We start from the raw sequence: 13,889 nt of genomic DNA, 5'->3' as shown, positions 1-13,889 counted from the left end.
AAGTCTAAAGTCACTTACCTTTGCCTGCTGCCGCCTTCTATTAATATAGATCATAAGATTTTAATATATTAAAGTATTCGTTTTCAATTTATTATATTAGACATGCCTAATGAACTCTAATCATCATGGCCCCCTTTTAGGTATTATTTTAAAAGACCATTCTATCTTAATTCCTAAAGTTTTATTTGCCCTTTTTCCTATTAGTCGATGGTAGTTCTTTTTTTTCTTTTTTCCTCTTTTTTAAAAAAAGAACAGCTTTCACCATTTTTGTGGGAGGGAAAAAAAAAAAAAAAAAGAAATGTCCTTGAGGGGATAGGATGTTCTAGTTTAATTTTCACTTGCTTCAGTGGCCTTTCCTATTATTTTTGCTGAGGAGAGGGGCGGGTTCTTTGACTCTTCAACTCACATTTGGCAAAGTAAAAGTAAATTAACATATGAAGGTAATGTTTCTTAAGCAGGGCAGTCATACAGACCAATCTCTATGGTAACATCTTCATCCTCAGCATGCTAGTCATTTTTGCTCCTTAGTAGCCACCCTCCCAGGTTGTAGAGAGCCTCGTCCATCTTCTTCCCTTCCTCCAGCCCCGGCTGTTGATAGCTACAACTGCTCATGTAGTAATTGAATAATTTTGAAATGAACAGAAACAAAAGGCATAGTAGGTTTGCTGATCCCTTCTGCACAGCGTAAAAAGTGTGGGAGTCTATAAAAAAGCTTCTCATCATCCGATAAAAGCCATTTTTAGATCCTCTTCCTGCCCCCATGTCAAGGTATGCTTGTGTGTCACTATTTTATGACTTCCTTAGAGTACAGAGTGGCAGGTTTTTATGAAATACAGATTCGAATTCTGTTAAATAATATAAGAGAAAATGTCATTTTCTCAGAATCTTCTCAGACCTGATTTCTTCTCAGACCTATATTCTTGAGCTCATTTATTCAGCAGACATTTCCTGAATGCCTACTAAGTGTCAAGCACTAAGAAGCTGCTAGGGAGACAGAGTTTTCAAACCACATTTGCTGTCTTCAGAAAGCTCACAGCCTCACACACAGACACACAAGTAAGTATGTGATAGTATGATAAAGATATACCCAAAATACAACAGAGTCCAGAACAGTGGTTTCCAAGAGTTGATTTCAAGTTAACCTGGAAACTCTAAACAAGTGACTACACCCTGAATCTTAATTTCAGAAGCATAAATAGATAACTTAGAGAAAAACTTTTAAATAAAAGTAGAGCCCTCTGTCCAGGGCATAATAGCAAAGTTTGTGCTTAATGCTTCATATACTTGACTATATTGTATAAAAGTTGAATTCTTTTTACTAATGATTTCAAACAAACGTTATGACAGCTTTTTTTTTTTAATCTGAAAAAGTTTTATTTTATTTTTTTTTACAGTGAAAGAACGTTATAAATTTACCTGGTTAACACAGATTTATTTAAAACTGGTCCTCACCCATATTGGTATTTCAAAGAGCAATTTTGTTTATTCCCAGATGATACTGTGTTAAAGATAAATTATAAACAAGGCCTATGATTTATTTGTCTTGGTAAAATAGAATATGATATTTGTTCTTTTTTTTTTTTTTTTTGAAGATTTTATTTTTAAGTAATCTCTTCCCTCAACATGGGGCTCAAATTTACAACCCCATGATCAAGAATCACATGCTCTACCGACTGAGCCAGCCAGGTGCTCCAATATTTGTTCTTAATCTTCTAAAAATCATTATTCAACATCAAAGATGTTGCCCCTCACGTTATTTGTAAATAATATACATCAGTGCCTAACTGCATTAATTAGCAAATTGTCCCTTTCCATTATTAATCTTAAAATGTGTTCAGTTCAGAAAGTTTGGGAGTCAGATATGGTGGTCATTTTCGAAGGGACTGCGATTCGAAGGGACAGTATAACCGACAGACATTACACCCAGTAAAGTTGATAGTTTATTTGTACTTGCTTCTCAAGTCACATTTCCCTCATTTCAAAATTGCTTCATTAAGTTGTCTTCAGAATTTTAAACTTGTTTTATGCAATGTAACTGAATATTTTAAAATTCATTTATTCATTCATCGGGACTCAGTCCGTGGAGCATGTTAACTCTTGGTCTCAAGGTTGTGAGTTCGAGACCCATGTTGGGTATAGAGATAATGTAAAAATAAAATCTTAAAAAAAATGATTTAAATTCATTTTCTTATGCATTTGAAATGGATATCCACTAGTAGGCTAAAATTTTACCCCATTTTGTGGTCTCTTGCATAACATTTGAAGACTTTTAGTGTGGCGATACGTTATGAAGCTGCTGTGAAAAACTAAGAATACTTTTAAAAATGAAAAAAATGTTAAGCTGAAATAAAGAATTATACTGTTGACATTATTTACTATATTTGAAGTAGATTAAAATTTTAGACCTATTCTCAGACTAGCTTTTAAGATAGTATTATGTTTAAAATATACCTTAGTGGGTTATTGAATTAACTACATTTTAACTAAAATCACTATGATTTCAAGTCTTAACTTTCCTGGTGTATCCAGTTTAAAAACTTAGAAAATATAATGTGAGGGGCGCCTGAGTGGCTCAGTTGGTTAGGCAGGCGTTCCATCTCGGCTCAAGTCATGATCTCACAGTTTGTGAGTCCAAGCCCCGCGTTGGGCTTTGTGCAGACAGCTCAGAGCCTGGAGCCTGCTTTGGATTCTGTGTCTCCCTCTCTCTCTGCCCCTCTCCTCCTTGCACTCTGTCTGTCTCTCTCTCTCTCCCAAAAATAAATATTAAAAAAAAAATTTAAGAGGTGCCTGGGTGGCTCATTCAGTTAAGCATCCGACTTCAGCTCAAGTCATGATCTTGTGGTTCATGGGTTCGAGCCCCACATCGGGCTCTGTGCTGACAGTTCAGAGCCTGGAGCCTGCTTCAGATTTTGTGTGTCTGTCTTTCTCTGCCCCTCCCCTGCTCGCGCGCATGCGCACTCTCTCTCTCTCTCTCTCTCTCTCTCTCAAAAATAAATAAACATTAAAAAATTTTTTTAATTAAAAAAAAGAAATATAATGTGACTTCTAATTTGCTAATAAGCAAGGTCCTAACCCACACGTGTTAATTTTTATCTGAGAGAAGATAGACTAATAGTAGTAAAATTATACACATTTGTGCGTGAATATGTTTCACTTTGTTCTGTTCAGCAAACAGTGTAGATTCTGGTGTCACTATTTACCTTTGTAAATCAGGTTATTACAATTTGAAACTTAGCTGCTACATCTCAGTCAGTTTACGTAATGTTAGCTAATTAATAATCACCAAAACTTTGACTTCTTAAGCCCTCCTGTAAAACCACAGGACTCCACCTCATCTGTCTCATCTGCTTAGTGGCAGTTAGAAGCTCCTTGTTTTTCTGGGACTGTAATATTAGGATACACGTAACTTACTAATAAACAGTCAGCAATGTGAATGGCGGTAGATCCCAGTGCCTTCCTCTCTAGAACGTTAAACCTAGTGCGTACATCCCAGTCTCACACCTGATCTCTCTTTGCCCTATAAAATAAGAGGTTAGATTTCCTGGGAAATAATATAGAAAAGTTTTAATTGGCCTTTCAAGGTTTTTTTCACATAAATCTCAAAAATATGGGTTGAGATATATTTTTAACCTATAGTACTATCTAATAGAACTTCTTGCAGTGATGGAAAGGAACTGTATCTGCACTGTTCAGTATGGTAGCCATAGTTAGTGGCTACCTTGAAATATAACTGGTGTGACCTGGGAACTGAACTTTACATATCTTATAGGACAGCACAATGGTAGCATATCCTTGAATTTGACGTATATGTCCCCAATGGCCTTACAGGTCCCTTCATTATTTAAAAACAAACTAGACCTCAATACAGTAAATTGAAAAAAAAAAAAATCTCTAGATATAGATGTAATGGCAGATACCTTCCCAACATTCTGGAGCATTCTAAATTTATAAAAGGAAAAAGAAAATCAGCCCAATGGTAAATTTAATCTTGGCTCTTGGCTTTTACATAAAAACCTGGATATAAAATTTAATTTCCCTCAAGAATATATGTGTCTTGACTTTTCAAAATTTTAGACTATATAATAAAATTTCGTCTTTTCTAAACCTCTTCAATTTTTGTTTTCTGTTGAAAGAGGAATTATTTAAAAAAAAATTCAAATAGTCATAGACAAAATGCAAAACCGACTTCTCACAAAAGAGAAGTGGATTCTCTTAAAACCCTAGGACAATAAGGGAATTAATTTCTTCTTCCCCTCCTGAACATGTACTATTTAAAAATCCCCCATGGTTGTACATGTTTTTGAGCTATTATTATAGTATCTTTTTCCCTGAAGGGTTAGAGCTACTTACTGACTGACCACTCCATCTTTTATAGAGAAAAGCATCACCCTTTGAAAGCATTTTCCCCTTTAAAACTCATTTAAATTACATTTAAGAAACATCCATTATTACCCTTCCAGGGAATGTTATTTTTCACTGGGCGTTACACCAAGATTAATCATCTCTGCCTATCAAGAAGCACAGATTTGATTAAATCAGCCAAGGGCATTAAATCCCAGCCTCACTCACTCTGGTGACCATACCGAGACTGAGTTGAGGAAGAATTTGTGAAAGTATCATTTGGTTGAAATTGCATGCCTGTCTCTTTAAATCTAAAAAAAAATCCTTTCAGAAGCTGTAGAGAGAAGGTGCTAGAACTGTGTACGATCATGACTGGAAAGCAGGATCCCTCAGTGACTGCCGAATCTTCCCAGCACAAGATAGAGAGGCAGTTCAGCACAAGCCTACACTGGTTCTAGGCAGAACGATGATCCTACCGAACAGATCTCAAATAAAATTAAATTGAGAAAGCAGATCTTTCAAGGGAATGAGGCGGAGGCTCGCTTTTATGTTAAAAGCAACCAGCATCCTCCTTGCTAGACATGGACATGACATTTTTAAAGGAATTATTTGGTTACAGCGTTTTAAGCAAACCGTTCTAAGGAGTCTGTACATTGCATTGTTTTTTCTATTCTTTTTTTCTTTTGCATATATGTAATTCTGGAGGTAAAGAAAAAGCCTGCCAGGGATTCAGAAGGCATCCCACTAGCGATCAGCTGACATTCCTAACTGAAGGCTGCAATGTGTTGCTTATTCATTTTGTACCGTGGGAGCTGCGGGGACTAGCAGAGAGCTAAACTATGCATTTCAAACAGCAGTGCTTGTGCAGAAAGAGGGGTGAGAGAGAGGCAGCCGGCGAGGAAAGAGCACAGCTGGACTTTCTCCTTGTTTTTATCCATTTCTGCAGGATCATGTATTCATAAGGGATGAGGCGGGCCACGGCGATCCCAGGCCTGAGCCGCGGCCTACCCAGTCAGTTCAGAGCCAGGCCCTCCACTACCGGAACAGAGAGCGCTTTGCCACGATCAAATCAGCATCTTTGGTAAGCAAACACCCCTCTACCCACCTTCCCTTCCTTCCCCTCCTCCCCATCTGGCAGCCTCTCGCCCTCCCTGAGCCTCTCTCGGCTTCATGGATGGGAGGAAAGGAGTCAAGAATGTTTTCTCCCTCCTAATAATTTTATTCATTTTAGAAAAAATCTGTTGGCATGGCAACCTGATCTCAGATATTTTAGCATTGTCTACGGCATGGAAAAAAAAAAATCTGTGTGTGTGTGTGTGTGTGTATTTATATATGCTGTATATGCAAAATAAAAGGCCTTTGAGATGAAGTTGCTAACCTATCCAATTTTTTAAAAGCTATTTGTCTTTTCATTGAAATAATAACGCTAAAAATTTTTTTTAAAGGTATTTGATGTATGTGTATGCAGGGCACTATGCTTCTTTTTGTATAGATGCATGTGTGTCTGTAATGTATACACACACATCAAAAGATAAAACACAATATATTTTTTCAAATATATCATTGCTGGTTAATGGATGTAATTGTAGAAAATAAGATACTAGCTTCCCAGGGCCGAGTTGCTGGTTCGTTCTGGTTCATTCATTTATTTATTGCAACAATGGTAGTGGCTGCACTTCCCCATTTAACCCCTGAAGAATTCCGTGGCACCAATAAAGCAAGAAGGGCTTTGTAGGAGAGGATAGGGGTGGTTGTGGAAGAAGGGATACTGTAGGATCCTTCAGCATTTTTACTATTGCAAATGTGATTGCTGGATGCCCTTGTAGTAGCAAAAGGGGTGTGTGCTGGAAGAGTTAGTTTTCATGCCTCCTCCCCTTGGCCCCCCACGCGTGCGCGTGCGCGCTCACATACTCACACACACACACACCGCTTCACCCTTGGCACTCTAAACTCTCTTTAATCTTTTGCTTCTGAATCTCCCTTCACGGCCAAAAAATTACTGAAATATTCATTGTTTTGCCCAGATTGATGCTAGAGGTCACATGGGCAGAAAGAGTTCGTGTGTACTGCCTGGCTATTACATTTAGAACCTATGATGACATCATCCGAGGCCGACCCAGAAATTGTTTTTCTTGTCCTATTTTTTAAACCTGATTTCCACTTTTATCTCTCAAGTCTTTCAAAAGCTTCGATTATCTTTGGAATGGATAATGGATTATCATCTTAAAATAAATAAATAAATCTAAGGAAAATGGAAGTTAAAGCACCTACATATGGCTGTGCCTGCTGCTGTCTAAAAGCAAGCAATTTAATTGAGACTCCTTATCAGTAAGCCTGCCTTTAAGTTCCTTTGTGTAGAAGTTTCTTGTAATCTCCTTAATGGGCAATTTTTCATTTAAATGAATGTTATACTGTGTAATAGAGATCTAAAAATGTCCATTCTGTGTTTGCTAATGATTGCTAAGCACCTAAAAGACATGCTTCTGAGTCTACATAAAGCATCATGAATTTGTTAATAAATAGCTTCATGTTATGATACCTGACCAAAAAAATATGTTATTTATGTAATATTATTACTTACCACCGACTCTAGTGAGACTTGTATGTCTATCCAGACATGCTCATGTTGAAATAAGAGGAGAAATGGTGAACAGCCACTGAGAGAGCACCAGAAGCAGGTTTTGAATATGAAACAAACATTATACCAAGTGGATTTCCCCCCTGTCTGGGACAGATTCTCTCCTTTTGTCCCCTGCCACACCCTCATTCTCACATCACATATTCATGACCTCTCCTACCTCCGAATGTGATGTTACTACTGCCATGCCACAGTGATCTGAAGTTCACATTTGTGCCTATCGGCCATCGCAGTCGTCTTCTCTGCTTCCCTACTAGGCCACCTCAGGACTATGGGCAAAGTCCTCAGGAACCCCTCTGAATCCTATAGGCTTCCTAGTGCCCAGACAGAGAACAGCTGAGATCAGTCTCTCATGGACTTTGGATTTGCTAAAAGGCTCCCTGCCCCTATATTAAGTGAAAAGCTGAGTAGCTGATAGGCTGTTGCAGTAGCTGCAAGATAAGTTGTTGTATGCAGAAAGCCCTCTCCAAATGTAATGCTTTGGGAGTCATGGTGGGATTGATGGAAGTTTATTAGAGGTCAGTGGTATTTGCATCCAATGGTTTTTAAAGAAGAAAAATGAATGATTAGAAGGGGAAAGTGGTGTGAAAGTGGTGACACAGTTCCATGTCTCATTTTGGACAATCTAATTATTGGTATGGATATTTCAATGTATCTTACCAAGTACTACAGTTCTACGACCTATGTTGTTTTAAAGGTTAATTCCAATAGTCCAATAGGAATGTATAAGTCAGGGCACTGGAATATCAAAAAGAAGTATCCAAATTTTAAAAGTAGATCATGAACCCTACTGCTTTTCATGGATCTCAGCTCAAAGGAAAAGGACTAAAGTTACTTAAATGACATAAAGGTAGGAGCAAGATGCTGAGAAAATGAAAGTCCAGTATAACGAACAATCAAGTCATTGTTGAAACCTCCCTTCACTTCCCATGATTGGTAGCAATACTATGTTGATTGATTGATTTTGGTTTAACTCTTTACAGTCTTCTAAATAGAAGTGCTGGCAAGTCACAGAGTGATTCAAAAGTGAACAGCAAAAAGAAAAAGGAATGTAGAAATTATTTTTTTCAATTAATACATAAATAAATAGATAATGAGTTTATATTTCAGACAGACTTGCAAACTGACAAAAAATTTTATATTCATTAAATTTGTTTTATCAGCCTACCTCTTCTACATAAACCTTAAAGAGGCCTACACCTGTGGTTTTTGCCCTTGGCATTTTTTTGTACATTGTGCTTTTGAATGGGGTTATTGACCAGTGTATGCAGTCCATGGGCTACAGGCTTTTACTGCTAGATGTTTGTACCATTTTGGCCCCTTAACACTGAGATTTTTGTGTTCTTATGCACCGCTGCACAATTACGTTTGTAACAAAGGAAGAGCAAGGACTGTGAACCTAGACAGCAGAAGAAACCCTGAGGAAACTTTAGAATCAGGTATATTTGTATTATAATCATTGAAGGGCAGAGATGATTGACCTTATTTTGAAAAACTAGGAAAAAGAAGGGCATATCATGGAACCTTTTTTATTTCATCCTTTCTTTTTCTTCTCCTGTAAGAAAGTTCATATTGGACTGATTCATTATCTGGAGAAAGGAGTTGTTTGTATAGTTCTTCAGAATTTCTCATCTGATTTATTGGGCCTTTGAAATGTGCCTTCCTTAAGTTTTTATTACTGGTGAATGGAGATCCTAATATTTTAATTGGATTAGTAACCCATGAGAGTGTTTTCAGCTGTTGTTACATCTGATGTCATTTCTTAAAATTTCATAATGTCCTGGGTCATATGGTAGTTCCTTCCCATAGTCGATGTTAATATAAAGAGCACCAAGCCCATATCTATCAAACAATTCAGATTTTGATCTTCTGAAGGAATTCTCACTGGAATGAGTGGTCTTACTACACAGGTAAATTTATGTTAGAATACACATTTGGGCCGGGGGCCGGGGTGCCTGGCTAGCTCAGTTGGTAGAGGATGTGACTCTTGATCTTGGAGTCGTGAGATCAAGCCCCATGTTGGGCGTAGAGCCTACTTTAAAAAAAAAAAAAAAAAGAGGAAGAAGAAGAAGAATACACATTAGGGACAGGGGCACAAAACTCTTAGTTTCTAATCTCTAGGAAAGCGTGTAGACAGAAATGATTATTGTTCTATCCATGCAAACAAATATGGATTCTTTTACTTTAGTTTTACCAGATTTAATAGAAAAGCTCTTATAAAAATGGAGTTTTCATTTTGATTTTCAAAACGCAACCTAATTTTCAGCTAATTATAGAATTGGATACCTGAATGAGTTTGATAGACGAGCATAAAAATATTAGCGCCTCTGCAGTAAATGCTGTTTCACCTTTCATCAGCCCCACTGTTCTGTTTCTAAATGCTTGAAGATGTGTCCTCTTCCTGGATAGTATAAGTGTACCAGAGGATGCTTATCAGAATATTGTGTAGCTCCTCTTTCCTTTCTCTCGGCTTCTTAATCTCACTAAGATCATTACTGATACCATTTTTTCACTTATGCTGCCCAGTCTATATGCCCAACTCCCATGACCAAACTCTCTGAATAAACATGTTGAATGAATGAATGAACAAGTGAATGAGTGAAGTCTCTTCCAGTTGTGCTATCACAGGAGAATTTGGATTTGCAGGTGTACATTTCAAAGTTCTTCATGCCAGTGTTTATGTGTAAGGCAGAATTGCCTATTATCCATCATCAATTTTGGTATGAATTTAAAATGTTTTTTCCCTAGGTATTCTAAAGAGGGGGGTGTCAAATTTCTAATGTCAAAATGTGACCCGTTGTATTATTTTTTAAGAATTTGCTATAAATTTCATTTATTCTAAGAGCTGAGGTGACCAGTTTTTATCATAAATATCATATGTATTATTTTGATTGCATAAGTTGGCTTTGATCTCTTAAGAGGGTAACATTACCAGCCACCGTGCTTCTCTTTTATGTTCAGTAAGTTGTTTATTAGCCCTCTAGTGCAGTGTTCTGAACTTGGTAGGCAGATAGCACACTTTGGATGAAGTAGTGTGTTTTAGGTCCAAATTTTTGCTGGAATTAAATAAGGTAGATGGAATGACTGTAGAAATTTTCCGGAAAAAGTGCAGTCTAACTTTATGGCTCTTAACTTTTATATATTACTCCAGGTACGTGAAATGGTTAATAATTCAGTTTCATAAATTATACATACTTATTTTATAAGCCACAATCTGGATAAAACCAGTACAGTTTTATTGTTAGACTTCCCCTTTCTCTTGGATCTACTTGTTCTGATCTATGTCCGCATCACTGGAAATGCTTGGTGGAGGGAAACAGAGACATACTGCTCAGACCCTGGCAGGACAAGAAAGAGAATCAGCATATATCAGACATCTGTGTGTCAGACACCTTGCTGGGCACAAGTGTTATCCCACTAGTGATCTCATCATAGCAGTGGCTCCTCTTGGGAGACTTCAAGATGTTAAGTAATTTGGCCAAGGTCAGTTATATAGTAAGGGAGAGAATGAGATTTGTGTCCAAGGACCCTACTGGGCATGGCAAGATGCTACTGCCCACTATTAGTCAATCACAGTTTTGAAACTAGCATTATAAAAACTACTACAGTCACTACATTCCTATAACTTTCTTTCATTTTCAGACTTATTCAGCTTGTAACTTAGACTTACCACTCTCTCCAGCTTTGACTTTTGGGGGTGTTGATTCCTTCCATTACTTAATAACAGAAAGTTCATTCTTTTCTGCCTTGATGAGGTAGACTTCCTCAGGCAATTCAAGAACCATAGGATCTCAGTTCAAATCCTAGGCTTTATAAAAATTAAAGAGGCAAACTACATGTGAAAGGACATTGTAAACTGTATAGCATGATAAAATTTAAAATTATGAGTGATTTTTTTGTTCTGATCAAATAGTATATTCGTAAGACACCCAGTATAAACTTAAAACATGCAGGTGTACATAACTGTAGATAAAAATATTTTTATGTATCACATTAGACTTCATACATAAAACATCTGGCCATACTTTTATTTAAATTTGTCTACTTTGCTTGAGTATGGAATTCTAAAACTCAGTATCTCTCTATGTGCCTAAGAAGGCAGTCACGTCGAAACGTAGAAAGTTTTGTTGCAACAAATGGAAGGCGATATTAGGAGTTTAAGAAGGTGATTATCCAAATTTCAGGAAGCATTTAGAAGCAATGTGTTTCTCCAGAACCTCAGTGATGTAAATGATAGCATGTTGAGCTTTGTAATTTGTCTTTGCCACATACTTGTGTGATCTGGTGTGCAGTGTGGCCACCCTTTTCACAGGCAGTCACTCACCAGTTAGGATAGAAAATGTTCCTGACACAACTCATTTCCGTTTTATCTTTACGTGCCTGGTTTAGGGAAACACCCATCCTGAGACTATTTGACCACAAGCTAGTCAGACATCCTGCTGGCAAGTTTTAAATGTGTCATGATAGCTTTAGGGTGTGCCATGCCTCAGCTTTGGGAATCTGATTAAAGAAGGAATACTAACGCGAAAAAATAAGTTTAGGGATAATACATATCTCAAATGCAAATTACCCTAGAACAGACACTTTACTGCCATAGTTGTATGAAAAACAAGTAAATTCAGAAAGGACTAAATGGGATCCTTTCTGTTGATTGGAATTGTTGTTTCCTGATAGTTGAACTTCAGAAAGGCACAAACATGAGGAAGTGAAATATACACATATATTCCAAATGATTTCTTTCTTTCCTTTTATCATGAAATAGTCCATTAAAAAGAAACATGATATTGTGATGACAAAATAAATTTCCTTTAGAGTGTTAGGTGCCCCTTTGGTGATGCTGTCCTTTTTTTTTGGTCTTGAAATATCTTCTGCTCTTATGTTCTTCATACTTTAAAGAGGGTTGTCCTTTAGAAAAGAGAAATGAATATGAAACCTAGTGTTAGTTTCAGCTGGAAAGGTTTCAAAGTTCGGCTAATGTTTAATGGTATACTTTGATAATACTATCCAGTTACAGAACAGCACTCTCTTGATAGTAAGGACTCAGTCTGGTATGCAGGGACACCTTCTGAAAGGAGCAAAGAAACAAACTGTTCTTTGTACAAAATGCACTTTGACCTATAAACTGAAAATAGTAAAGAGAATTAATAGCACAAAAATTTCTAGTAAAACTTGTTTAAGGGTTAGGTTGGGGAGAATTGGCTTATAGTAGATAGGAGTGACTAAATTACTAGTGAAAAACAAAGCTGAAGTTATAATTTTATAATTAATTTTTTTCCCTAAAACAGGAAAGATGAGAATGAAGTGAGCAGAGAATCTCACAGGAAAATAAAGAGGGGTGACATATTGAAGGAAGGAGTGGAAAATCAGAAAAGGTTTAATAGAAAGAAACAAGAGATGCCCAAACTTATATTTGCAATCTTGAGTTTCTTGAATATTCACTTGAGTGAAGGAAAAATTACTAAGAAAAGTAGCCACCTAAAAATTATAGAAATGCTTTCTCTTCTTTAGGAGAGCAAGTAAATAAATATATTGTAATTTGCTGACATCTCTTCTGGGGGAAGGGGAGGTGGAAGACAGAGGATTTAAAAGAGGAGAGTGTGCTCTCTCTCTCTCTGTCTCTTCCTCTTCCTCTCTCTCCCTCCCTCTCTCTCCTTTCACCTTCCATGTCTCCCTCATTCATATTAAGAATCAGGAATAAATCTTGTTCAACTTTAGGAATATACTCAAAATTCCTATTAGAGACATGATCTTTAAAAACAAGCAGTCGGATATAATGCAGTGGTTCTCAACCAGAGGGATTTTGCCCCCCAAGGGACATTTGTCAATGTCTACAGACATTTTTGATTGTCTTGACTTGGGAGGTATGCTGGCATCTAGTGGGTAGGCCAGAGATGCTGTTAAATATCTTACAATGCAAGGATAGCCCTTCAAAGAATCATCCAGCTCATTGTCAATAGTGTTGAGGTTGAGGAATCCTGGTGTAGTAGAAATAGTGTAACTCTGGAACCTGACAGACCTGGGTCTGAATCCCAGCTCTGTGCCTTACTAGCTATATGACCTTGAGGATACGTATCATGATATATCAAAAATATGTAAATATAGTTCGGCTGAATGAATAAACGAACTCCCTCAAGTCTCAATTTCTTCATCTACAAATTGGGGGTGGTAACACCTACCTCATTAATGAGTAAAATGAGTGCGTGAATGAGATGGTTTTCAGGATTAGGGATCAAGAATATAAAGAGCATACAAAATAGCACCTGGTACAGGTGAGCATTCAGCCAATAGGTAAGTTGATGGTGGCAGTGATAGAATTATGCCAGAGGGCTTCTCTACTTTGCCTGAAAGTTTGTCTTCCATGAATCTGGTTACCTGAGTTCTGTTCCCCGACCCAAATCAGGTTACACGACAGATCCATGAGCATGAGCAGGAGAACGAGTTGCGGGAACAGATGTCAGGTTATAAGCGGATGCGGCGCCAGCACCAGAAGCAGCTGATCGCCCTGGAGAACAAGCTGAAGGCTGAGATGGACGAGCACCGCCTCAAGCTACAGAAGGAGGTGGAGACGCATGCCAACAACTCGTCCATCGAGCTGGAGAAGCTGGCCAAGAAGCAAGTGGCTATCATAGAGAAGGAGGTCAGTGTGCACGCTCCTGCCTTGTGCTGTAACCGGGCCAAGCCTGCTCCAGTGGCCTCACGCGAGCAGGAGGCAGGAGAGGTGTGCTTTTTGGTGTTGGAGGGACAATGTTGCTTTGTGGTGATAGTTAAGAGGAGTTAGGTTTTGTGGGGCTACTTAAAATCGTCAATAAAAGTTAAAACAGTTACTGCAGGTATATGTTACGTTCTTGTCTATGCAAATGCATTCTGGGAGTCAATCCCTTGAGGGGGTCTGGGTACAAATAAAAAGAAA

The 13,889-nt window shown here is 37.7% G+C and overlaps 1 protein-coding gene across 4 annotated transcripts in view; it reads left to right on the top strand.

Moving 5' to 3' along the window:
* TAOK3 (TAO kinase 3) overlaps positions 1-13,889 on the top strand; it is a 178,209-nt gene that overhangs the window by 139,406 nt on the left and 24,914 nt on the right. For all 4 annotated transcript variants that reach the window (XM_042962001.1, XM_042961999.1, XM_042962000.1 and 1 more), the window contains 2 exons: positions 5,288-5,422; positions 13,380-13,616. In XM_042962001.1, coding sequence (XP_042817935.1) covers positions 5,288-5,422; positions 13,380-13,616 — 372 coding nt within the window. The remainder of the gene's footprint in view (positions 1-5,287; positions 5,423-13,379; positions 13,617-13,889) is intronic.

Source organism: Panthera tigris, chromosome D3 (assembly GCF_018350195.1).
Source record: "Panthera tigris isolate Pti1 chromosome D3, P.tigris_Pti1_mat1.1, whole genome shotgun sequence".
Taxonomy (NCBI): domain Eukaryota; kingdom Metazoa; phylum Chordata; class Mammalia; order Carnivora; family Felidae; genus Panthera; species Panthera tigris.
The sequence above is the reverse complement of the archived record's forward strand: the minus strand, read 5'-3'. Positions and strand labels throughout refer to the sequence as shown.